The 23,780-nt window shown below is 39.0% G+C and overlaps 1 protein-coding gene across 1 annotated transcript in view; it reads left to right on the top strand.

Moving 5' to 3' along the window:
- Window positions 1-23,780, top strand: part of LOC308700279 (myosin-9-like) — a 37,985-nt gene that overhangs the window by 8,275 nt on the left and 5,930 nt on the right. Inside the window, exons 12-23 of the mRNA XM_081381848.1 lie at window positions 5,160-5,333; window positions 5,419-5,533; window positions 11,362-11,510; window positions 11,827-11,948; window positions 12,091-12,160; window positions 12,240-12,400; window positions 17,346-17,508; window positions 18,342-18,434; window positions 18,518-18,658; window positions 19,608-19,862; window positions 20,005-20,196; window positions 21,019-21,150. Of these exons, the coding sequence (XP_081237974.1) occupies window positions 5,160-5,333; window positions 5,419-5,533; window positions 11,362-11,510; window positions 11,827-11,948; window positions 12,091-12,160; window positions 12,240-12,400; window positions 17,346-17,508; window positions 18,342-18,434; window positions 18,518-18,658; window positions 19,608-19,862; window positions 20,005-20,196; window positions 21,019-21,150 (1,767 nt within the window). The remainder of the gene's footprint in view (window positions 1-5,159; window positions 5,334-5,418; window positions 5,534-11,361; window positions 11,511-11,826; window positions 11,949-12,090; window positions 12,161-12,239; window positions 12,401-17,345; window positions 17,509-18,341; window positions 18,435-18,517; window positions 18,659-19,607; window positions 19,863-20,004; window positions 20,197-21,018; window positions 21,151-23,780) is intronic.

Genomic DNA, 23,780 nt, shown 5'->3' with positions numbered 1-23,780 from the left:
ATGAATTAATGATATTAAGAAGAGGATCTATGACCTCTGGAAGCATCTCTTTCAGTAGCTTAGTCGGTATAGGGTCTAACATACATGTTGTCGATTTAGATGATGTAACGAGTTCAGAAAATTCTTCCTCTCTTATAGCAATGAATGTATCAATTTTTTCCTTAGGGAGACTACAATGCACTGCCTGATGTGATACTGTAGTAGACGGTTGCATAGTTATAATTTTCTCCCTGATATTATCAATATTGTAAGTAAAGAAGTTCATAAAGTCATTACTGCTGTGCTGCTTAGAAACTTCTGGGGTTGAAGAATTATTTTTTCCGCTAATTTAGCCACTGTTTCAAATAAATTCCTAGGGTTTTGTTTATTTTCTTCTAATAGGTTTGAAAAATAAGCAGATCTAGCAGCTTTTAAGGCCTCTCTGTATGCAATCGAGGTCTCTTTCCATGAAATGCGACAAAACTCTAGTTTTGTTTTCTTCCAGTTGAGCTTAATTTTTCTAGCTGCTCTCTTAAGGGCCTGAGTGTGCTCGTTGTACCACGGTGTTGGACTATTTTCTTTAATCTTCTTTAAGTGCAAAGGAGCAACTGTGTCTAAGGTGCTGGAAAAGAGAGAGTCAAAAGTTTGTCGCAATATCGAGTTCTTCTAAGCTATCTGGGATGCTGAGATGATGAAACTGATCAGGAAGATTATTAATAAAGCAATTTAGTGGCAGAAGTGATAGGTCTAACATATTTGTAACGCAGTCGGCTTTGCAGCCTTGGCTAAATTAAGTTTACACGAGACTAGATGATCTGAGATGTCGTCAATGATGACAATGAATTTCAACAGCATCAAACATTGAGTCCATGTGATAATATTAGATCTAAAGTATGATTACGACAATGGTCCTGACACATGTTGTCTAACTCCAATAAAGTATGATTACGACAATGGTCCTGACACATGTTGTCTAACTCCAATAGAGTTAAGAATGTCTTTAAATGCCAATCCCAATGCATCTTTTTCGTTATCTACATGTATATTAAAATCACCAACAGATAGGACTTTATCTGCAGCCAGTACTAACTCTGATAGAAAGTCAGCCATTTCTTTGATAAAGTCTGTATGGTGCCCTGGTGGCCTGTATACAGTAGCCAACACAAATCTCAAACGTGATTTATCATTTACACTAGATAGTATTGCATTAAGCACCAACACTTCAAAAGAATTATATTTAAAACAAGACTTCTCAGTAATTCTGAAGATATTACTATAAATTGCAACACCCTTTGCGTTTCAGACGAGACTCATGTTTATAACAGTAATCTTGTGGGGTGGACTCATTTAAAGTAATGTAATTGTCTGGTTTTTGCCAGGTTTGTCAAACACAGAGACTCATGACGAGACTCAGACGAGACGAGACTCATGTTTATAACAGTAATCTTGTGGGGTGGACTCATTTAAAGTAATGTAATTGTCTGGTTTTTGCCAGGTTTGTCAAACACAGCACATCAACAATTAACATTAACAATAAGTGCTTTTGAAGTAAGGGATCGAATATTCAGCAACCCAAGCTTTATCATTTGTTCATCCGTATTATATCTGCTTTTTATTTCAATTATCTTATTTAATTTTATTATCAATTAAATGTTTACCTTTACTCCCGTTTCAAGGCCGTTTCACACATACTCCGTTTGCAGTGCGTATTTTTTTCCATACCCATGTTAACAAGTCAGAGCTTTCACACTGCACGCGGCTATTTCTGCTGTGCTGCAAACGCTGAATTACTACATTTTCAGGTCAATCTGTGTTAATTTTGACCACGAAACGGTCAATCTGTGTTAATTTTGACCACGAAACATGCGCTGTCGCTTTAATTCAGCGTTTACAGCACAGCAGAAATAGACTCGGTGCGGAAACGATCTCTGCGCTGCTGTATACGCACCGCAACTGGAACGGATCGACGGACTGCATGCGCGTGCAGTGTGAAAGCTCTAACATAAGACCGGAGTAAAGAAAGGAAAACTACAATTTACCTCAACAATGTGACATAATGAACAACACTCGTCTCATTCGTGGAGGTGGATAAACAAGTTCTTTATTGTGACATGCAAGATTTATTGTATTCAAATTTAAATGTGAATGAAAAGGCATGAGAGTCGGCTGTTTTTGTCAATTTTAAGTTGTAATTTAAATGTTTGCAATTTTAATATAAGTATATTTATTTGTAAATATTTGCTTGAGCAACTTAATAGAAGTAATGCATGGAATAATAGGCGTTGTCAGACATCCCAACCTGCAAAAGTTCATTTCAGGGAGGTACCGTAAAATGTACGGTATGTGAGGTTTGCCGTAAAATGTATCTTATACTTTCGTTTTTTGCATGTTTTTTTGTGGCACTCTCCCGTTGCCATGGCGCTCCTGTTTCTAGATACACTGAACTGATTAATTTGGTTCGGGAGAAGCGATAAAACCCGCCCACACTGAAAATTGATTGGTTGATTTACCGAAACAGGCCAATCAGATGCTCTCTATCTTACGTGCGCACACACGCACACACGCAAGGTCTCTCGCTCCCTCTCCCTCTCTGCTGTGCACGCGCGCTCTGGCTCGCTCGCTCTAGATTCCGGGAGATTTTAACTCATTTGCGGGTATCAGGGAGCCGCTATCAATATGCGGGAGACTCCCGGAACTTCCGGGAGACTTGGGATGTCTGCATTGTTTAGATTGTGTTTAAACATGCATACGTCCATAAAAGGGATACTTCAGGATTTAGCATTAAGCTTTGTATCAGTAGAAAACCTGTAGTATTTTCGAATTACCATGCTTTCCCCCCTCATATCCCCCTGAGAGGAGAGATTTATGTATTTTTTGGCTGGAAAAAATCCTCCAATGACGCAAAAATCGTCATTTTGCGTCATCGGAGGATTTTCTGGCCAGAGGCTAAAGACTACAGCCAGTAGATGGCATTGTTCCGCATGTTTACAACCCGCCCATAGAGGGTGGGATCTCACTCACAGAATGTACACACAGTCAGCCGTCTTTCTTTGGAAGCTAAGCTAGCAGGCTCTTGTTCTGTGGAGAAAGCTGAATAGTAGGAGAAAGCTGAGTAAGTAGGGGTTACATCCTCCTTTTCCCGGACTTGTCCGGCGGGCGAGATCGTTCAAAATGTCCGGGATTCGGCTTTTGCTTTCTGCGGTCGCCATTCATTGTTTACATGCACACCTCTTGTTTCAATCTAACTGAATTCATTCCGATCGGTGAATCTGACTGTAGTGTTTACATGAACGCTAAACAAGTGATCAGTTGATGTGCGTTTTAACATTGCTAAGAAAATTCCCGCACCACCGTTGCGAGACCGGCGCGTCTCAGTAATGACGCCACCGGCCTCGCGCCGTTCTCCCGCGGCCGTCAGCCTCGTCCTGCTCGCCACAGTAAACATGATGAATGGCGACTGTAGAACGCAAAAGCTGAATCCCGGACATTTTGGGCGATCCCGAAATCCCAGGCAGATTCGTCACGGAGACTCACTGGTAGCCTAACCTTGTTTTAAACTGCGCTCTCTTACCAGTAGGCGTGGCCTCCTAGGGCAGCGAAGCAAGTGCATTCTGGGAGTTGTTGTCTTTCATCCACATGAGCCAAAAATACATTTTCTGGCTTTTCTCAGACTAGAAAGACTTAAAAAATTTCTTCACATTTCTTCTACATAAATGACCTATTTTAAATTCACATTCATCTTTTCAGAGGTGAAGTATCCCTTTAAAGAGTGTAGGCCTATGTGTATAAAGAGAATCGCAATGCTGACAACTTTTTTTAAAATAAAAGTTGCTGCATAACTTCTGGATTTGCCATGAAACGAGTGAGTATTTGTTTGTGGTACAGCCGATGTAGCTGATGTATGATGTAGCCAGCGCATTTATTTATTAATTTCGAACGGTAAACAGCAAGTTTCACCAGAACTCCTTTACTACCCAGTGGGCATTTGATGTCAATTTAACATCAATGTGACATCAAACATTGATGTCAAAATAACGTCACGAAATAGGTCGAAAATGAAAGTCATATTGACGTCATGTAATTGCCTGAATTCCTGATCTTATTCAGTGTCTAATGCTTTGATTATATAGGACTTATGGTTTTTATATTGTTTTATTCATAATAGAGAGTCATTTGATTCTACACAGCATATCTAGCAGTGTTGTTTATCAAAAAATATACTTGATTTTTAAAAACCATTTACTACATTTTCATGTCAATCTGTGTTCATTTTGACCACAAAACATGCGCTGTCACTTTAATTCAGCGCGTGCAGCACAGCAAAAATAGACTTGTTGCTGTATACGCACTGCTGTATACGCACCGCAACTGGAACGGATCGATGGACTGTATCCGTGTGCAGTGTGAAAGCTCTAACCCCTAATTTCCACCAACTGCGGAAATCGGAAATCAATTTGTGTATTTTCACTGACTGCGGACCGACTTCGGTTCCGACTCCGGCGATCCGCAGCCCTCCGGAGCAGATACACAGAGCTTCTATTTTTGCTGGATGCCGGAGAGCTCCGCAGCAATTCAGCATTATATCGCGCGATCATATGTGAATTCGCGAGATCTCGTGGGTCCCCGACCCGTTAGTCATGGCCACAGCCGTTCCGCAACAAATCCGGACCTGGTAGGTATTGAAGGACAGCGGAGCACGGATCCAACACGCAGCGGAGCCGATCCGCAGCCACCTGTTAACATGGGTACGGAAAAAAATACGCACCGCATACGCACTGCAAACGGAGTATTTATGAAACAGGCGTGAGAATGTGTTTGTGGTACAGCCGCGGACCAGTTGCGCACTGCAAACGCAGCATATGTGAAAGCACTATCGTGTGCTGCTCCTGCACCGCATACGCACCGCAACACGTACCGCATACGCACGAGTTTAAATTTTTTTTGTATGTCCTAATTCGGGGAACAGAATCACTCCACCAATCACACGCCTGCTAGAGCGATCACATGACATGTGGCCTTTAAAGGAGTCATCTTGCCAAATCTGACGAGTTAAGGATCCAAATGTTGGGTTGAAAATCGAGAATCATTTGCATTTTTAAAATTCCTAATGATTTCCATCCCTAAAAATAATCTTAATCAGATGGGACATTCTGATTGTGACTTTGTATTCCCTTATCCAGAAGAATCCTCCTGGAATCTTGGCTCTCCTGGACGAAGAGTGCCATTTGCAGAAAGCTACGGGCAAGAATTTTGTGGAGAAAGTCCTGCAGGAACATAGGACGCATTCCAAATTCCACAAAACCAAGAAACTGAAGGGCGAGGCCAATTTCTGCATCATCCATTATGCTGGAAAGGTCTTTGTCTGCTCCACAGATGCACTGATGTGGGATTTCAGTGTTTCCTTTGGGATTGCCAAATGTCTATAACTGTGTTTCTCAGGTGGAATATAATGTAGACGAGTGGCCCATGAAGAACATGGACCGTCTGAACTATGTCGTGGTCACTCTCCTGAACCAATCTACTATCGAGTTTGTTTCAGAGTTGTGGAAGGACGGTGAGTTGCTTCGATCAGCTCTTAAATGCATATTAATGCAGCAGGTCATGGAGAAAGACTATAAAAGATGAAAAAAAAGTCTCTGTAGCTCTCAGGAAGGGGTGGAGATTATAAACTGAACAAATTACTAATTTATGTACATTCTGGGTACCTTTTTCTCTGCAATTTGAGTAGAAATGGGTAAACAGGGTTCACCCTATATCAGTTGTTCTTTAATTTACCAAAAATCCATAGATAAAAATAAAAAACTTACCAGAAGTTCCAGAAGAGCTGTATGTTCTTGAGGGATCTAGTGCTTTTGAATAACGCTGGCTGTTGTACCAGTTTGTTGTTATGGGAAGGAGGCGGGAACCGGCAAACATTCAAAGACTTTAATAATGAAATAAAACAAATACAAAACTAAAGTAAAATACAGCAGCCCCTCACGGACGACTGCTGTCACATCAAATAAAATAGTCCTGGCCTCTCTCGATCTCCACCGTCGTCGCTCCTCCTTTTATACTTCCGCTCCTCCATGAGAGATAAGTGACCGGTGCGTCGCGCAGGTGTCCCTCATCAGTAATCAAGCCACCGGCCTTGCGACTCTCTCTCACGCCCCTCGCCTCGTCCTGCTCGCCACAGCTGTCAAATCACTAGCCATTTTGGTGTGTAACAAATGTTTACTCACTTTGCTGTGGAAGTTCGTGTAAGCCAAATCTGCGTGGATTCAGCGCAAATACTCAATTAATGAGTCGTGATCTATTTTGTATATCTAGCTTAGGCCTACTTAAACACTTCACTACGCAACAAATAACGTAGTGCTTGTTCATTTGCATTGAGGCAATAACGAAGATTAAAAAGCATTTGGTTAACAGAAAATACATTGCTATTTTCCAACATCCTATTATTGTACTGTATTGATCTGTCCACCTAAAACACATTTTTGGTAAAAAGGATGAGAATGAATGAGGAAGGGAGGAGATGGCTGGATGACAGCATTTTGTTTGAATAAGAAATTAATGTATGAAATATATTTATAATAGTGTGTGTGTGTGTGTGTGTGTGTGTGTGTGTGTGTGTGTGTGTGTGTGTGTGTGTGTAGATTGGCTATATAAGATGTGATGTAGTTAATCTGGCTAGTTTCTTCTTCTTTGTTTGGCTAGTAGAAGTTCTGAATGGCCGGTAACTTAAAAATGTAGTTGCCAATTTGGCCGGTGGGTGAAAAAGTTAATTTCAAACCCTGCCTATACTATTCACAGTATAGAATTGTATAAAATAATATATTTTCTGTCTCACTCTGTTAAGAAGCAACATGGGACCACAGAAGTTATTTCAAACACGATATAGTGATTTTTGAGCAAAACATGATATTAATCTCATAAATAAACAGCCTCAGATGAAATCAACTGAAGATAAAATAAGACATTAAATCTGTGAAGATCTCAGCAGAGGAGGATTAAACAACTCCACAAACAGCATTACCAGCTTCACTTATTACTAACCAGACTGACTTTATTTCTGACAGACAACTACAGAAGTTTTATTGGGAATTAACAGAGGGTTAAACTCTAATGTGTTTCATTTGAAATCACCATAACGATGATTAGTGTTTCATTTAGTTGGGCTCTTATCTCTTATTCAATCTTTTGTCTTTTTTTTTTGCTGCTGTAATAGTGTGTTTTTAAAATACATTTCCTGTAAAATACAGATCTGAAGGAAAGACTTTCTGGCTCAGGCACTTGTGCTGCCCTTAATCACAGACATAAAATACAGATAATTTGACTATTTTTGTCAGACATCTACAGAAGATCTTAGTGAGAATTAACAGAGGTTTAGATGTTGATATTTGATTCATTTGAAGTCACCATTGTGTTGATCAGTGTTTGCTTTAGTTGGTCTCTTGGTCCCCGTTCTTCTTGCGTAAGCTTTTCTTTGACTGCTGTAACTGCGTGGCAGAGATCAGCTGTTATCAGCTCTTTGTTGATGATGAAAAAATCATCGCAAAACAAGCATCTAATGTTGTCCGATGCTTTAGCATTTATAGCCGCCCACCTTATGGAACTGCAGTATTGGCACCAATAGCATTTAAATTATCACTTATTTAGAGGTGGATAAAAAGGATGTGCACATGATGTTTTCAGCAAGTGTATCATGTAGTCACACACAGACATCAATATTTTGCATATGATTCACAACAACGGTGACAAACACAAACTGTCTGTGAGTTGCTTTGCAATTACAAATTACATTGAAATAAACCTGAGAGTGTTTATTTGGTCCAGAAACAGTATAAATTATATCTAAATGAGACCTTAAATGATGTTGAAAATATGTCCACACAAAGGCCACATTTGAACTAGTTTTTAACCTTGTACGAAGGTTCCATGAACGTCTATATCAGACGTGCAGAACACGTCGAAAAAAGACGTCATAAAAACTTTCATTCTTGCTCCTCAGTAGACGTCTTTTCAACATACGACTTTTGTGACAAAGACATTGAAAAGACGTCTTTTAGACATCATTTTGCTTAGTGGGGAGGATTAAACAACTCCACAAACAGCATAACCAGCTTCACTTGTTACTAATCAGATTGACTTTATTTCTGACACGCTTCTACAGAAGTTATTGTAACAACAATGACTTATGTTAGGGAATTAATTAGCTCAAATTAGCATTAATGTGACTATGCATATGTTGCTTACATGAATTAAAGAATTACCAAATAGGGAATTGGTCAAAACCTCGGCTTATATCAGAGGTTACACAATCGCTTGTAGTACTCACTGATATAGACGGGTAGAATATGTTCAATTTGGGGAAATTTTAGATACAAGTTGAAGAATGTTCATTTATTGTACGAACTGTATGTCCAGCACACAAAATGTACAATATCTGAACGGAAATCTCACGTCTTTAACACTGATAGACAATTTATTCTCTGTGGCCACAAGAAAATAAAGATCTTAGTGTTTTAGACCATTTGAGATTTCTTTCAATAGTAAAATTTATCGTAGAGCGTTAAGAGGTAAAGATCTGCACTACTCAGGGACTCAGTATTGAAACAAACGGCAAACTTAATTCAAATGATTTAACAAAGTTTATTCAAACGAGCTACTGGTTACATGTACTAATTTTCAATCACACAGGAGTGAATATGCATAAACAAAACAATATACGATCGCAAATAGGGAATACAACAAAATAAACGTAAGATAAAAAGGTTAGAGTAGGGGAAGGAAGAAGGGAGAATATAAGAGAGAGAGAGAGAATTTTAAGAAAGGGTTTTGTGTGTGTACACTGAGAGCGTGGTAAGGAGAGGTGTGTGTGTGTGTGTATGTGTGTGTGTAGGAGCACGCCTTTAGCAGCACGTGGCCGTGTGTTTATGTCTAGGAGACGCGTGAAGAGGTGGGCGTGTATGTGTGTGTGTAGGTGCAGATGTGTGCGTCGAAGAGTGTGTAAGTGTGAGTAAAGAGAAATGAGAGATAGGTAGAGACAGTTCAGTCAGTCACAACAAGACCCCAATAGGCACAGCAATATTAGACACTTTAAACAGCACTTCAGGTTGGAAATTAAGGTCTACGTTACGTCTGAGTTGTAGATCGGCCCTCTTTGTGTGGTCTCGTCTGTGTTGGACGGAAGCGGAGTCACGTGATCACAGCGTCTAGTTGCTATAGCGACTTGAAGCGAGCGGAACTCAGCAAAATGATCTTTAGCTTTAAGTTGGTATCTTGGGTTGGTTGAAGGAGACTATCAACTGAAGTAAAAGTAGTTTTAAGAAAATAAAACTTGGAAGAAAAATGAAAATAAACGCGAACGAAGCTTCCAAGGATGGAAGAAGGCGTGTCGTCTCTCTCTCTCTGGCGATGTGCACTGAGATCAGAGAAGCGCGGCATTTTGAAGGGGTTAAGCCCAGCCTCTTTAGGTGCGTGACCCAATCGCCTGGAAGGGCGATTGTGACTACCTCCTGACGTTTTGTGGAGGCTCACGCCCCTTCCTAATAGTTAAGGAGAAGCTAAATTTGTTCCTATCGTTAATAACACTGGATTTAATAAAATAATGCGTCTTCGGAGATTTTGGGTTAAAGATTCCACACCGTTGGGATTTATGGAACACAATGATACCACGAATGGTATCTCTATGACATAGTCACCCGCGGATACATGATTTTTCGCGATTATAGTCACATCAAATGGATTACAAATCAATAAACTATATAGGCATAATATTTGGGGACAAGGGATCATGCATACATCAAGAGAATACATTTTAAACATTTCACAAGATGATTTTGATTCACACGTGGTAGGATCTGTGTGTTTCTGTGTGTGTGTGTGTGTTGACACAGTTCGAGAGTTCAGGCTTGGCGCTGAACTTTCGTCCTTGAGGGAGGGGTGAGAGGTTATGTGTGTGTGCGCTTTTCTGGTCTTGATGAGATTATCAGTTTAGCACATCTGGTTAGACAGAGCTCTTTGTTTTCTGAGCGTGTTAAATGAGTGTCTAAATGTAAATAAATGTCAGAGAGAGGATCCTTGGGGTTCTCTCGAGATTGCTCTTATTGGTCAGCGGATGTTCGCCAAGCCATAATTCCGAGGTCAGCAGTAAGGAATCTCTGTTTTCAGATTAGGCAGTTAATGATTTGCGCCATTTATCGGCGCCGTTGGGTCTGGTATCCAGGAAGGCAGAATCTTGAGGCAATAGAGGTGTTTGTGGATTAGGACACCAGTGATTTAATTAGGTCTCAGAGCAGAAGACAGGCTAATTTCAGTACATTAACATATAGAGAGATAGAGCTGGTGATCTGACCATCTGCTGTGTGTTACATTATTGTCAGTGATAATGGCCCACAGTTTTGTGCTGAGGAGGTTTAATTTTTCCTGAAGGCAAATGGGGTGCAACAAGCTAAACGTTTTGTCTAAACACTCAAATACGCTCTAAATCCTCCAGAGGGTCAGCTCCAATCCACCAGAGACTTTTGGACAGGAACACTCCACATGAACACCCCACATGCTTTTCTTCAATCGCAAACCAAGAACCCGGCTGGATATTCTAAAACACAGTCTCGCCAAAACCATGAGCCAGTCCCAGGAGGTTTAGCAGTTACAACACCAAGAACACTCTAAGTTTACAGCTTTTCGTGCTGGAGACTCCATCCTTGTTTGTGACTAGAGAAAAATACCGGGAGTGGTGATGTCCAGAGCAGGACCTGTGTCCTACATCGCCAACTTGGGTGCTACTGGAACCTGGAAACATAATGTACATCAATTACTGAAACAAGGGGCTCAATCCTCTAAAACCCAGATGGAACCAAAATTCCTGCTTGTTCTGATAATTCCCAGGCACATCTGCTTCAGGAGAACATCGGGGTAAAGACCGGCAATCTTGTGGATGTGATAACTAATAAACCAGAGTCAGGCAACATTGTCAAATCACCCACAGGGACTATATAATAAATAATTATTTAATTAATTTAATTAATAATAATTAATAATAAATACCCCTTCGTTGTGTATGACCACCTCTGATTTGAGTTTTTTGACGTTTTGATGTATTTAGTGTTAGAAACAGTGTTCTGCAATTGTTGTCTTATGCTTTAGATTGTGCTAAGTAAAGTTTAAGTTGTAAGTGCACTCAGCCTCCATTGAGTTATTGCTATCTCCATAGAATATAATGATATTCTGATAAACACAACAATGTCAGAGGTGTTTGGGGCTCCCAAGAGTGACCTCTAGCGTCTCTCATTCGACACAATAATTGACAAAGGAAACGCGTTTACAGAACATTGATATTCTCTGTCTCTGTCTGTCTGTCTGTCTGTCTCTTGGACCATGACATGGGTCTTGATAATGTAGCCAGGATGACGGGTGCCTTGAATCCTCGCAAGGGAATGTGGCGCACAGTCGGAAAGCTCCATAAGGAGCAGCTGTCTAAACTCATGGCCATGCTCAGAAACACCAACCCCAACTTCGTCAGATGCATCATTCCCAACCGCCAGAAAAAGGTATGAACTGTTGCGCATTCAATGGCAGAATGGATGTGCAGATGTAAATTAGAAATGTAGCTATAATCCAGCATGTTAACATTTAGTTTTTTATGCTGATGTTCATTAATGTGCATTGTGCCTATTAAAGGGATAGACCTAAAAATGAAAATTGTCCCATAATTTACTCACCCTCAAGCCATCCTAGTGTATATGACTTTCTTCTTTCAGCTGAACACAATCGGAGTTATATTAAATAATAAAATTGACAAAAGTTTAACCTGTGAGCCGTTTGCCCTGAATTGATCTGAAGCATCTGCGTCTCTGTCTATCTCAGCCTGATATGCTGGACCCTCTCCTAGTTCTAGATCAGCTCCGGTGTAACGGTGTGCTGGAGGGCATCCGTATCTGCAAACAGGGATTCCCCAACCGCATTGTCTTCAAAGAGTTCAGACAGAGGTATTGGATGAACGACAGCAATGTTTGGTGCTTCTCATGGTGTTTTGGTTTTCAGGGAGTGAATAAATTAGCGAGTTCTTCACAATAAATTATATTAGCATCTGTTAAGATTTGATTGTATGTTTCAATCTGATGGTTTCAGGTATGAAATCCTCACGCCCAACGCCATTCCCAAAGGCTTCATGGATGGCAAACAGGCTTGTGTTCTTATTGTAAGCTTAAATAAAGCTTCACAGTGATATCCGTTGTTTCAGCTGGAGTTTGATCATGAGCTCTTCATCTGTGTCTCAGATCAAAGCCCTGGAGCTGGATCCTGAACTGTACCAGATCGGACAGAGCAAAGTGTTTTTCCGTGCTGGAAATATCGCTCACCTTGAGGAACTGCACGATGTGAAGATGACTAAAGTCATCATCCCTTTCCAGGCCAGGTGTCGTGGATACGTCGCCCGCAAGTGAGCATTATGACACGTTACGACTGGTGCCCCATCGCTCCGGGGTTTTTCAGTGGTTTAAATGATACAGTTTAATGACAGTTAATGAGACGTATAGTGAAATTATTATTATTATTATTATTTTACACAATACGTAAAATTGTACATTTAAACTATTCATTGACAAAATGATTTACTAATTGTAATTGCTATCAAAGGCAGCTGGTTTCTATGGAGGGATGTAGCTGTGTGGTTGCCCTGTACTTTGTAGAGTGGTTGCTAGGGCATTGCTATGTGGGTCAATTTAATTCACATTTATTTCTATAGTATTTCTCACAGTATTTTCTTTCAAAGCAGCTTTACGGAAAAGCTTGTTTCAGTGACACAATGTCATTTAGCCCTAATAAACAGGAACTTTAGCATTAAAGGGTTATTACTGTTAACTAAAGCTTTCAAACTACATTTTTGTTAATGGAGAAAAATAAAAGTTAACTGAAACAAAATTAAATATAAAAAAAAAACTTTTCTTAGGTAAAACTGATGTGCTGACTAAAACTGAAATAAAAATTAATTAAAAAAATAATAATTAAAACGATGTACTTAGAAATGTAGCTATAATCTGGCAAAAACAATTACTTAAACTTTAACATTGAAATGAAAATAAACAAATAACAACTAATTCAGAATATTAATAAAAACAATATTAGTATTACATTTTCATTTAATCATTTAGCAGACTCTTTTATCCAAAGCGACTGACAAATAAGGAGAGCAATATAAGCAATCAAACCAACAATAGGGCAACCATATGTAAGTGCTGCGACTTGTCCCAGTTAGTCCAGCACAGTACACGTAGCAAGGTTTTTTATTAAATCAATATATACAGTGTTAGACCTTACCAGGCTTTTTTTACAGTAACATACTGGCAACACAATGCCAGTAATTTAATGTTAATTGTACAGTTCTTTACTGCAATGTTACAGTATGTTACTGTAAAAATTCCATGCACTGAATTAAAACTCGAGTTATCTAATTTCATTTGCTGAAACTGACTTCCTTAAATGGACAAACTGTCGTTTAATTGTAATAACTAATATTTATAGTGCAAGTGCACTAATAATGTAAGCAAAGTATTACTGTGAACTTATTTCATTTGAGACCACTAAAAAATATTGTAAATAAAGGGATTTCCACTGGACCAGCAACTACACAGTCATCGCCTGTTGAATAAAGCAACATGCAGCATATCATCAATGTTTGTAGATCTTCTCCTGGACTGAAGCACATGCTCTACTCTTCTGCACAATGGTGACCCAAAAAACTAAAATTTACAGTAAACTACTGACAACAGTGTTGCCAGTATATAACTGTTTTATAACTTACAGTTTATAACTGTTAAAATACATTTTGTGGGTGTGTCTTTTTATCTTACACTGTTAACCCTTTCAACCCCACAGGAAAATCCACACTACAAAGAGTAAAAAGTAACATTGACAGTTTTGCAGTGAGATAATTATGTGAATATGTAAGTGATTGTTGAGAATTAGTGATGAACACCTGCTGTTAACAAGCAGCAGAATCACTGAAGGAAAGAGGAACACACAAACAGAAAATAGAGAAACACTATAACTACAACTGACTTCCAGCCATTACACATTATTACACTTATTATTACCCAGTATGGCTTTATTTCTGTCATACATCTACAGAAGTTGTTATTGAGATGTTTCATTGAAAATGTTTGGTTTGAAGTTACCATTATGGAGATCAGTGTTTGCTTTAGTTGGACTCCTGACCCTTGACTTTTAGTTTTTCTCTTGCTGCTTTAACTGTGTTTGCAAACCACACAAACTACACACACAGTTTGTGAATGCATATTGATGTTGAAGACATTATCATCATATAGCCTGTTCAATAACTAATTTCATTCAGAGTTTAATCCTGTATCAAAAGTGTTACATATACCATCACTGTGAAACTATAGCAATTAATAAAAATGACATATTTTGTCTCGATACCCGGTCAAGATGGAGAGCTGTGATGGGTTTGAGATGGAACAGAACCAACCGCTCAAGAAGTTTCATAACCACTGATGTAAGAGCCACCGGTCTGTAGTCATTCAGGCCCACGGCACTGTTTTTCTTCGGTACTGGAATAATGGTTGATGACTTAAAACAACCCGACGAAACAAACAAACAAACACACAGCACTGAAACGCCGCAGCTGCCCTACATAGTGGGAGGCGCCACCTTGGAAGGATGTGTATTTGTTAGGATAAGACAATATTTTGACGTGATACAATTATTTGAAAATCTGGAATCAGAAGATACAAAAAAAACCTAAACATTAGCCGCGTTTCCATTACAGATTTGCGCAAATGTTTTGCGCTATTATCTAAATATCGATAAAAAACTATTGCGAAATGACGGCGTTTCCATTAACCGATGTTATGCGACTAAAACGTCCTTTTTTCTCTCGCGATAAGTCATTCCAAAAATCACGCCAACTGACGTTGGTTTATATAATATCACAGCCACCGCATTAGACATTATTATTATTAATGGAACATTATTATTAACACGTGGCGTGTTATCCAAGCATTAATGGCAGGGAAAGACCCTATAATGCGAACGACACATGGAGTTTCTGGGTGTTTCGCCCTCATTTCTGCTCTGAGGTTTTGATTGTGGCATTTCTTTGAGATTTAGAATCCAGTATTCCTATAGTCTAATTATTAATTTTTTAATGAATTTAATAAAGAACTCTGTCTCGTATTCTGTCCAAACGATCCATGTAGGCTATTTTGTGTCCATTTGTTTTTCCTTTTTTAACCCGTAATTGAAAAACGAAAATGAACGGTTGTTGTCTTTTTAAAACGCAAAGTTGAACACCAAAATTTTAATTTGAACTGGCTACACCAGCTGTTGCGCAAAAAAGTAAATATCGACGAATTTTCTGATTTTTGTTTATGACTTTTTGCCCCTTAACATTTAAAATAGTCACAAATTAATATGGAAAACATGTCGATTTTACTGGTTTTCTAAGACCAAATTAGAACCTGGAATTGATGTTTTCCCGTAGTGCTGAATGAGAAGAGCCATTAATATTATTAATAAACTATTGTTTTGGCTAAAATCACATCTCCATCTCCGCTCCGCTTAAGCAGATGCGCTTTTAGAGAGAAATGCACCTATCATACGAATTACAAAATCAGAAGGTATTAGCTGTCGATTCGAATTTGTTCGTTTTAAAGTGAACATATCAAGCTTTAGCCTATATTTTGTTTCAATTCTCGCGCTCCAGTTTACGGAGATCATGAAAGTGCGTCTGATTGTTTTCTTTTACTTTACAAAAGCACAAAATTTTATTTTGTTATTGTGAGTTTACACAAATAAAAGTAGTTGAGAATAATGTATTATTATTTTCTGTATGACCAGAAATGATAAGAGTATTTTTAAGTTGTTTCCACTGTTGATAGGAAAATGCAAGTGTTCGCGCCCGCGCCTCCGTGCCATGCAGTGCGCGCTCAACGCTCAGCTTTGTTCTTTTTTTGCATAAAAGCGTCTTCTAAATATAGCCTATTAAATGTTAAAATAAAATAATATAAAATAATTATTAGGCCTATTTGCGTAGCTATACATAGACCTCAAAAACACCGCGTCTTCTAAGTCAGGTGACTGTAAATGCGCAAAAACTGTTTCCATTGCAGTTTTGCGAAATATTCCTTTTTCGAATTGCCTGAAAAACCACCTCATGAGAGCGTAAAAACTTTTTTGCGCTAAACGGGAGTTTTTGCGAAATTGACGTGTTTCCATTGAGCATATTTTTAATTCGCAATTTCAATTTGCGCAATTTGAAGGGTAATGGAAACGCGGCTATTGAGAAAATCGCCTTTAAAGTTGTTCATTTATGTTTGCAAAATTGTGCTGCATTCACTCACAAAAATAAATGTTTTATATATTTACGGTAGGAAATTTACAAAATATCTTCATGGAACATGATTTTTACTTAATATCCTAATGATTTTTGGCATAAAAGAAAAATCAATAATTTTGACTCATACAATGTATTGTTGGCCATTGCCACAAATATACCTGTGCGACTTGTGACTGGTTTTGTGATCCAGGGTCACAAATAATAAAATAATCCAGTCTATGACCCCTTTAATGGTTTAAAGTCATATTAAAATGCACACAAAGGAATCAAAATTTTTATTTTATAACAAGTATCTGATTCCTGACCTCATGTATTCAATTCCAGAATTGGAATCATTTTTCGATTCCCAACCCTATTTGCTGCTCAACTTTAGCCCATGCATGGGCTAAATATATGTATGTGTCACAGCACAAGCTAATTTAGTTTTGTTAGAGCTTTCAAAGGCTTGATTGTGTTTAAACACAATTTTGTACCATACCATACAAATAAGCGATTTAAAAACATTGATTGAATAATTATGACACAAACAAAAATCATATAACTCTAAAGCATTACATTATATATTGATATTATCACTTTTAATTTGCCACTATTTGCCACTGCCAAGGTGCAATTTTTAAAAAGGTCTGTACAAAGCAAAACCCCCAGTCAGACAAAAAAAAAGGATGTTTATAAAGTCAGGGGTGGGTCAAGAGCCCAACTAAAGCAAACACCGATCACAATACTGATGACGTATAAATGGTTACTTTTTCCTTTAGTGATTCTGCTTACTAACATCAGGTGTCACCACTAATGGTAAATCATCACTTAATCACTTAATTATCTCTCGCTTCAGAGTTAATTTTAACACTCTTGAGTTTGGACTCCAAATAAACTCTGAGAAGTGTTAATTTAACACTGGGGGTTTTGCTGTATCTTAAGAAAAGCTTGAATTTGTAAATTATTACAGTATAGGGGGGTTGAATAATTTATATATATATATATATAATTTTTTATATGTAATTTTTATTTATTTATTTATTCCCTCAAGGCTGAAGTGTGAAACTAAGGGGACTGAGCTGAAGAAGTCTCTGGAGGAAGAGAAGTCTCTGGAGGAAGAGGAAGAGGAAGAGGAAGAGGAAGAGGAAGAGGCTAAAGTTCACGAGCCCCTGGTGGCAGAGATGTTGCAGAAACAAGATCAGGGCTTTAAACAGGTTCTGGAGTCGGAGAGCAACAAGTTCATTATTTTTGCATAATGTTCAGATAAAATCTTTAATCGGCTATAAATTGCTCCTAGTGACAGTAATCTCTATAAAATTACTTTTAGAAGTCCATATCCAGTATCACAAGCAACTGCTAACATCATAGAAATTCAGTGGTCATGGTGTTTGATGACTGACACTAATATTTTTAACACTTTTATGATGTTTAAATCCAAATAAAATGCAGAAAAATCTCAGTTTAGTATCCTGTTTAAACTTGCATTATAATTTACGAATCACATTTGTATTATTTATGGTCAAAATGACAAGACACAATAATTATATATTAATTTTCTTTTTATTAAATTATCTAGTTTCTGGAGCTCTCTAATGTTTAGTTTTTTTTTTTTTTTGGGGGGGGGGGGGGGCTTTAAATTATAAACCTTTCTTTTTTGATTTAAGAAATATTCTTTTTATTTTTTTTTTATTTTGTGCTATATATTTACCTAATGCACCATGTTAAAAATTAGTCAAATGTAATGCATGAGAGGCAATATATAAATTAAATTTCTACTAAATTAAAAAAAAACTTTGTCAATGTTTAGATTTTATTTATGTCAGTTTTTGCATTATGATTAAAGTCAAACCTGAACACAGAGAAAGTTACCCTTAATCCAAATATAACACAGCGAACAGGAATTTTTTTATCAGAGCTTGATGCATCTGGTACTCCCACTCAAATAACTGACCGAAAACAATTATTGTAATTAATTGATCAGTTTTTATTATGAATGGAGGTCTAATGACAGTGTTTGTGTGATGTTGATGGTTGTTTCCTACTTCAGCTGGAGCTGGATAACATGAACAGTCTTCTGAGTGAAGCTGAAAAGAAGTCGGTCAAAGCATCGGACTGCTCTGTTCTGGAGTCACAACTGCAGGTACAGAGCAGCGACTGCATTATGGGATTTCTGCAGGTGTTTGGCTCTTGCTCACTCTCTGAACCCTGATCATATCCTCACAGGAGGTACTTGACGAGGAGACGCGGCAGAAACTGCGCCTGAGGCAGCTGGAGGACGAACAGAACAGCCTGAAGAAGCAGCTGGAAGAGAAAGAGGAGGCCAAGAGGAACCTGGAGATACAACTCAGCACCATGCAAGCACAGGTACACACAGTAATGAGTATTGAAGAACTGGAAATGTCATGGAAATTACTAGAACCTTAAAAAAAACATTGAAAAGTCATGGAAATTCCTATAGTGAGAATGAATTTTCCTATTTATGTCAAAGTTACTTTGCAAGCCATAGTGATGTTTTTCATGGAAAATCTGGAAATATCAGGGAATTTTGAAGTTTTCCAGAACTGGAAAAGGCATGGACATTTCTATAGTGGATATACATTTTCTAGTGTTCTGCTATAAAACATTGAATCAACTAAATGTTTCTGAGATGAGACATTTAACTTTGCAAGCCATCGTGATATTTGATTTGTGACATTTGATTTGCGGTTGGATTTGAGTTGTTGTTGTTCAGTTCTTTTCAATAAATTTGTGAACCTGCACAAAATGGTTTGCAATAATCCTAACCCAGTGAGCAGTGAGAAGAAAACATTTAAAAGTCCATTCGATTTCTAAACTCTCAGAAATAATGTCACAATAGCGGTCACTGTGGCGGTAACCTTTCAAAAGGTTCTAATATGTACCATTTAGGTATTAATATGTGCCTGTGCTGTGTGGTACTATTATGCACTCTTTAGGTACAAATGTGTACCTTTTGAAAGGGCACTGCCCCTGTGACAACTTGTGTACCTTTTTTTTCCTGAGAGACAACATAAAAAGCTTTACAATTGTAGATTGTTGTATGAAAAATATTGTGCTTTTTTTATTTGTCTACTGCATACTGTTAAGGATATACTGTATAATAAAGCATGCTATATTATTTTTAAACAATTTTAATAGTATGTGAAAAGTATCCTCTTCCACACCATCCAAATGCAAGTACTAAACATACTACTGCTTATGTTTATCGTACCACAGTATGCAATAATTAAAAAGTAGTACGAGCATGTCATTTTCCATGAAGTTGCCTAATGTTTGTCTGTCTTTTCTCCTGTAGCTGGTGGACATGAAGAAGATAATGGAGCTGCAGGCCAGTTCTCTGGAGAGCTTAGAGGAGACGAGGAGACGTGTTCAGTCACAGTGTGATCTGGAGGCCGTGACGCAGCATCTGGATGAGAGGAACGTGGCCTACCACAAGCTGGACAAGACCAAGACACGCATGCAGCAAGAGCTGGACGACATGCTGGTGGACCAGGACCGTCTGAGACAGATTGTCTCCGACCTGGAGAAGAAGCTGAAGAAGTTCGACCAGGTCAGGAATTAACATCTGCACTGCCGCTCTCAACCAGATGATTTGAAATAAGACAAAACAAGAATTAAAAAGCTAAAACAACTCAAAATCAAGACTCTACAACAATAATAGCTGAATGTAGCATTTTTTATCTGTTTTACAGATGCTGAAGGCCATCTCCACCCGTTACGCAGAGGAGCGCGACCGCGCCGAGACGGAAGCTCGTGAAAAAGAGACCCGCGTGCTAGCGTTAGTGTGCAAACTAGAAACCCTGACGGACCTGAATGAAGAGCTGGGCCGAAGCAACAGACTGCTCCAGGCTGAGATAGATGACCTGGTGTCCTCTAAAGATGATGTGAGCAAGAGCGTAAAGCCCCGTTCACACTACAAGCGACTTTATCGCTGCATGTCGCCAGTGGCTGGCGATGAGGTCGTTAGTGGGCGTTCTCACTTCTGGTTGCCTAGGTAATGTTTGTGAGTGACATTCACGGATGTTACGTGTTGTAGACAACAAATCTGTTTTCTTGCCGCTACAAGCTAACATTTTGGAAGGAAAAGTCTAAATATAAATGGGATCAGTACATAAAATGCATAATATTAAAGATGAATGAGAAACAGTGAGTGCCCTGTGCTATCGCGGCTATTTAACTGCAGAAAAAGGGCAAATACTGGTCTTTCTGAGTTCACGAAACCATTCGGCCTCAGAGTCAGCACGACGAGTACTACAGTATGTACACAGAGACATATCATAAATTATTGGACAGTTTCTGACTGCTAAAATAAACTTCTCATTCATCTTGCCTCGGTCAGACGCTGCACTGAAGAGTGACGGCTCCACTGACTTCACTCCTATTGGTTGTCGCTCGCGAAAGTCGCTCTTCATTTGCATAAAGTTAAACATTTCTCAACTTTGTCGCGTCGCCAGACACGCCCTATCCAGTCGCCAACGGTCGCGACCGCGTGTGTCGCCGGAAGTCGCCCGCTCCCCATTGAAAATGAATGGCATCGCGTCGCTTGGTCGCGTGTAGTGTGAACGCAGCTTAAGGCTTCACCACCTCAGCTCCAATAATTCACTTCAAACATTATTTATAAATAACTTTAAGATTATAAAGTTAAATCATGATTTTTTAAATAAAATTTAAAACCAAAGTTTTAATCTCATGGTTTTCTCTCTCAGGTCCACGATCTGGAGAAGTCGAAGCGCTCGATGGAGCAGCAGCTGGAGGAGATGAAGACTCAGCTGAAGGAGCTGGAGGACGAGCTTCAGACCACTAAAGACGCCAAGCTGCGTCTGGAGGACAACATGCAGGTGAGATTCAGCAATAATGAAAAAAAATATATAGTAATTAGTTTTTTTGGGATTATTTCATACAATTTAATACACGCATTATACCTTTGGATTCCGTCGTTGTCGAGTATCGAGAGAACAACCAGCGATGTTTTACAGTTGTTTTCCTCTGTTAACATGCACTCATGGATGTCTGATAATTTTGTTGCTTTTTTGAGTTTTCAGATTTAAAAACATCAATAGATATAGAGGCTACACTCGTTCTGCGGTACCTTTGCTCTCACCGAACAGATCGACTATATATGAAGTACCATCAGATGAAATCCTGCAGTTGTCAGTGCTTTCTCCGTCCATGCAATACATGCACATCCTTGAATGAGTGCAGATTTCTAGCGCATTAACTTGAACTTCTTAGGTAATATCTTTGGTTTAACCCATTTGAGAGGTAGCCAAAATCAGAAATTAAAATGGACTGAATAAAGCTCTCTACGAACTTGATGTGCGATGCCGCGCTGACTGACATGTATATGCATGAATCACTGTCACATGCACACGCTCAGAGCAATATTGCTAGTTACTGCATAATACATTTTTAACTAGCAGAATAATACAGCATGACGATATACTCACTTTTAGCTATGTCTTTTAAAGGGATACTCCACCGTTTTTTCATATTAAACTATGTTATTCCCTTAAAGGGATACTTCAGGATTTAGCATTAAGCTTTGTATTAGTAGAAAACCTGTAGTATTTTCGAATTACCATGCTTTCCACCCTCATATCCCCCTGAGAGGAGCGATTTATGTATTTTTTGTCTGGAAAAAATCCTCCGATGACGCAAAAATCGTCATTTTGCGTCATCGGAGGATTTTCTGTCCAGAGGCTAAAGACTACAGCCAGTAGAAGGCGTTGTTCCGCATGTTTACAACCCGCCCATAGAGGGTGGGATCTCACTCACAGAATGTACACACAGTCAGCCGTCTTTCTTTGGAAGCTAAGCTAGCAGGCTCTTGTTCTGTGGAGAAAGCTGAATAGTAGGAGAAAGCTGAGTAAGTAGGGGTTACATCCTCCTTTTCCCTGACTTGTCCGGCGGGCGAGATCGTTCAAAATGTCCGGGATTCGGCTTTTGCTTTCTGCGGTCGCCATTCATTCTTTACATGCACACCTCTCGTTTCAGTCTAACTGAATCGGTTGATGTGCGTTTTAACATTGCTAAGAAAATTCCCGCTCCTCCGTGAGAGATAAGAGACTGGCGTGTCTCAGTAATGACGCCACTGGCCTCGCGCCGTTCTCCCGCGGCCGTCAGCCTCGTCCTGCTCGCCACAGTAAACATGATGAATGGCGACTGTAGAACGCAAAAACCGAATCCCGGACATTTTGGGCGATCCCGAAATCCCAGGCAGACTCGTCATGGAGACTCACTGGTAGCCTAACCTTGTTTTAAACTGCGCTGAGCGCTCTCTTACCAGTAGGCGTGGCCTCCTAGGGCAGCGAAGCAAGTGCATTCTGGGAGTTGTTGTCTTTCATCCACATGAGCCAAAAATACATTTTCTGGCTTTTCTCAGGCTAGAAGGCTCCAAATTAAAAATTTTCTTCACATTTCTTCTACATAAATGACCTATTTTAAATAAACATTCATCTTTCCAGAGGTGAAGTATCCCTTTAACTAAGACGAGTTGATACATACCTCTCTCGTCTCAGTGCGTGCACTCAATCGCTCTGTCTTGCGGCGAAACTTTGTTAGCCCAGTTCATTCAATATGGGCCAAGCAGAGAAGCTACCAAACTCCTCCACGTTTTCCCTATTTAAACACAGTTACTCGCGTAGTGTAACTCGACCTAGGACGGTGACACAAAACAAAACATTGCGCTTTTCTAAGCGTGTAAAATGGATAACTATATTGTATGGCGGAATACCATAGCAAGTGCTTGGAAGCACTTCGACTTTGGCGCAGTAATATCTTCACTAGAGGGAGCGGGGGCCGGTGAGAGGATTTTTCACGAGTGAAGATATTACTGCGCCAAGTCAAAGTGCTTCGGTTTTGTGTCACCGTCCTAGGTCGAGTTACACTACGCGAGTAACTGTATTTAAATAGGGAAACCGTGGAGGTGTTTGGTAGCTTCTCTGCTTGGCCCACACAGCAAAAACTCCAGTGTTAAATTAACACTCCTGGGAGTGTATATGAGTCCACACTCAAGAGTGTAAAGTGTTAAAATATGAGTGTTAAATTAACACTCAAGAGTGTTAAAGTTAATGAGCTAATTAAGTGATTAATTTAGTAATGATTGATCATTATTGAAGACACCTGATGTTAACAAGCCGAATCACTGAAGGAGAAAATCACAAATTGTAAGCCACCGTTATGGTGATGGGTGTTTGCTTTAGTCGGGCTCTTGACCCTTATACATTTACTTTAGATTTTGTTTGGCTGTTGTATCTTATAACTGCCAGATGAACAAAGAGAAAAAGTGATCTGATGGTGTTGGTTATATCATGACAATCATCATTTGAATTTGATCACTAAACTCATTAAGATCCTTATTTCTGACTTAGATTTATGTTGTTGATTACAGCATAACTGTGATTCTGCATAAATATCCAGAATTTTAGATATAATACAAAGGATTTCTTAAAAGTTGTTTTGAAAAAAA

The sequence above is a fragment of the Scardinius erythrophthalmus genome (assembly GCF_964197995.2).
Source record: "Scardinius erythrophthalmus genome assembly, chromosome: 1".
Taxonomy (NCBI): domain Eukaryota; kingdom Metazoa; phylum Chordata; class Actinopteri; order Cypriniformes; family Leuciscidae; genus Scardinius; species Scardinius erythrophthalmus.
This window is presented reverse-complemented; position numbering and strand designations above follow the sequence as displayed.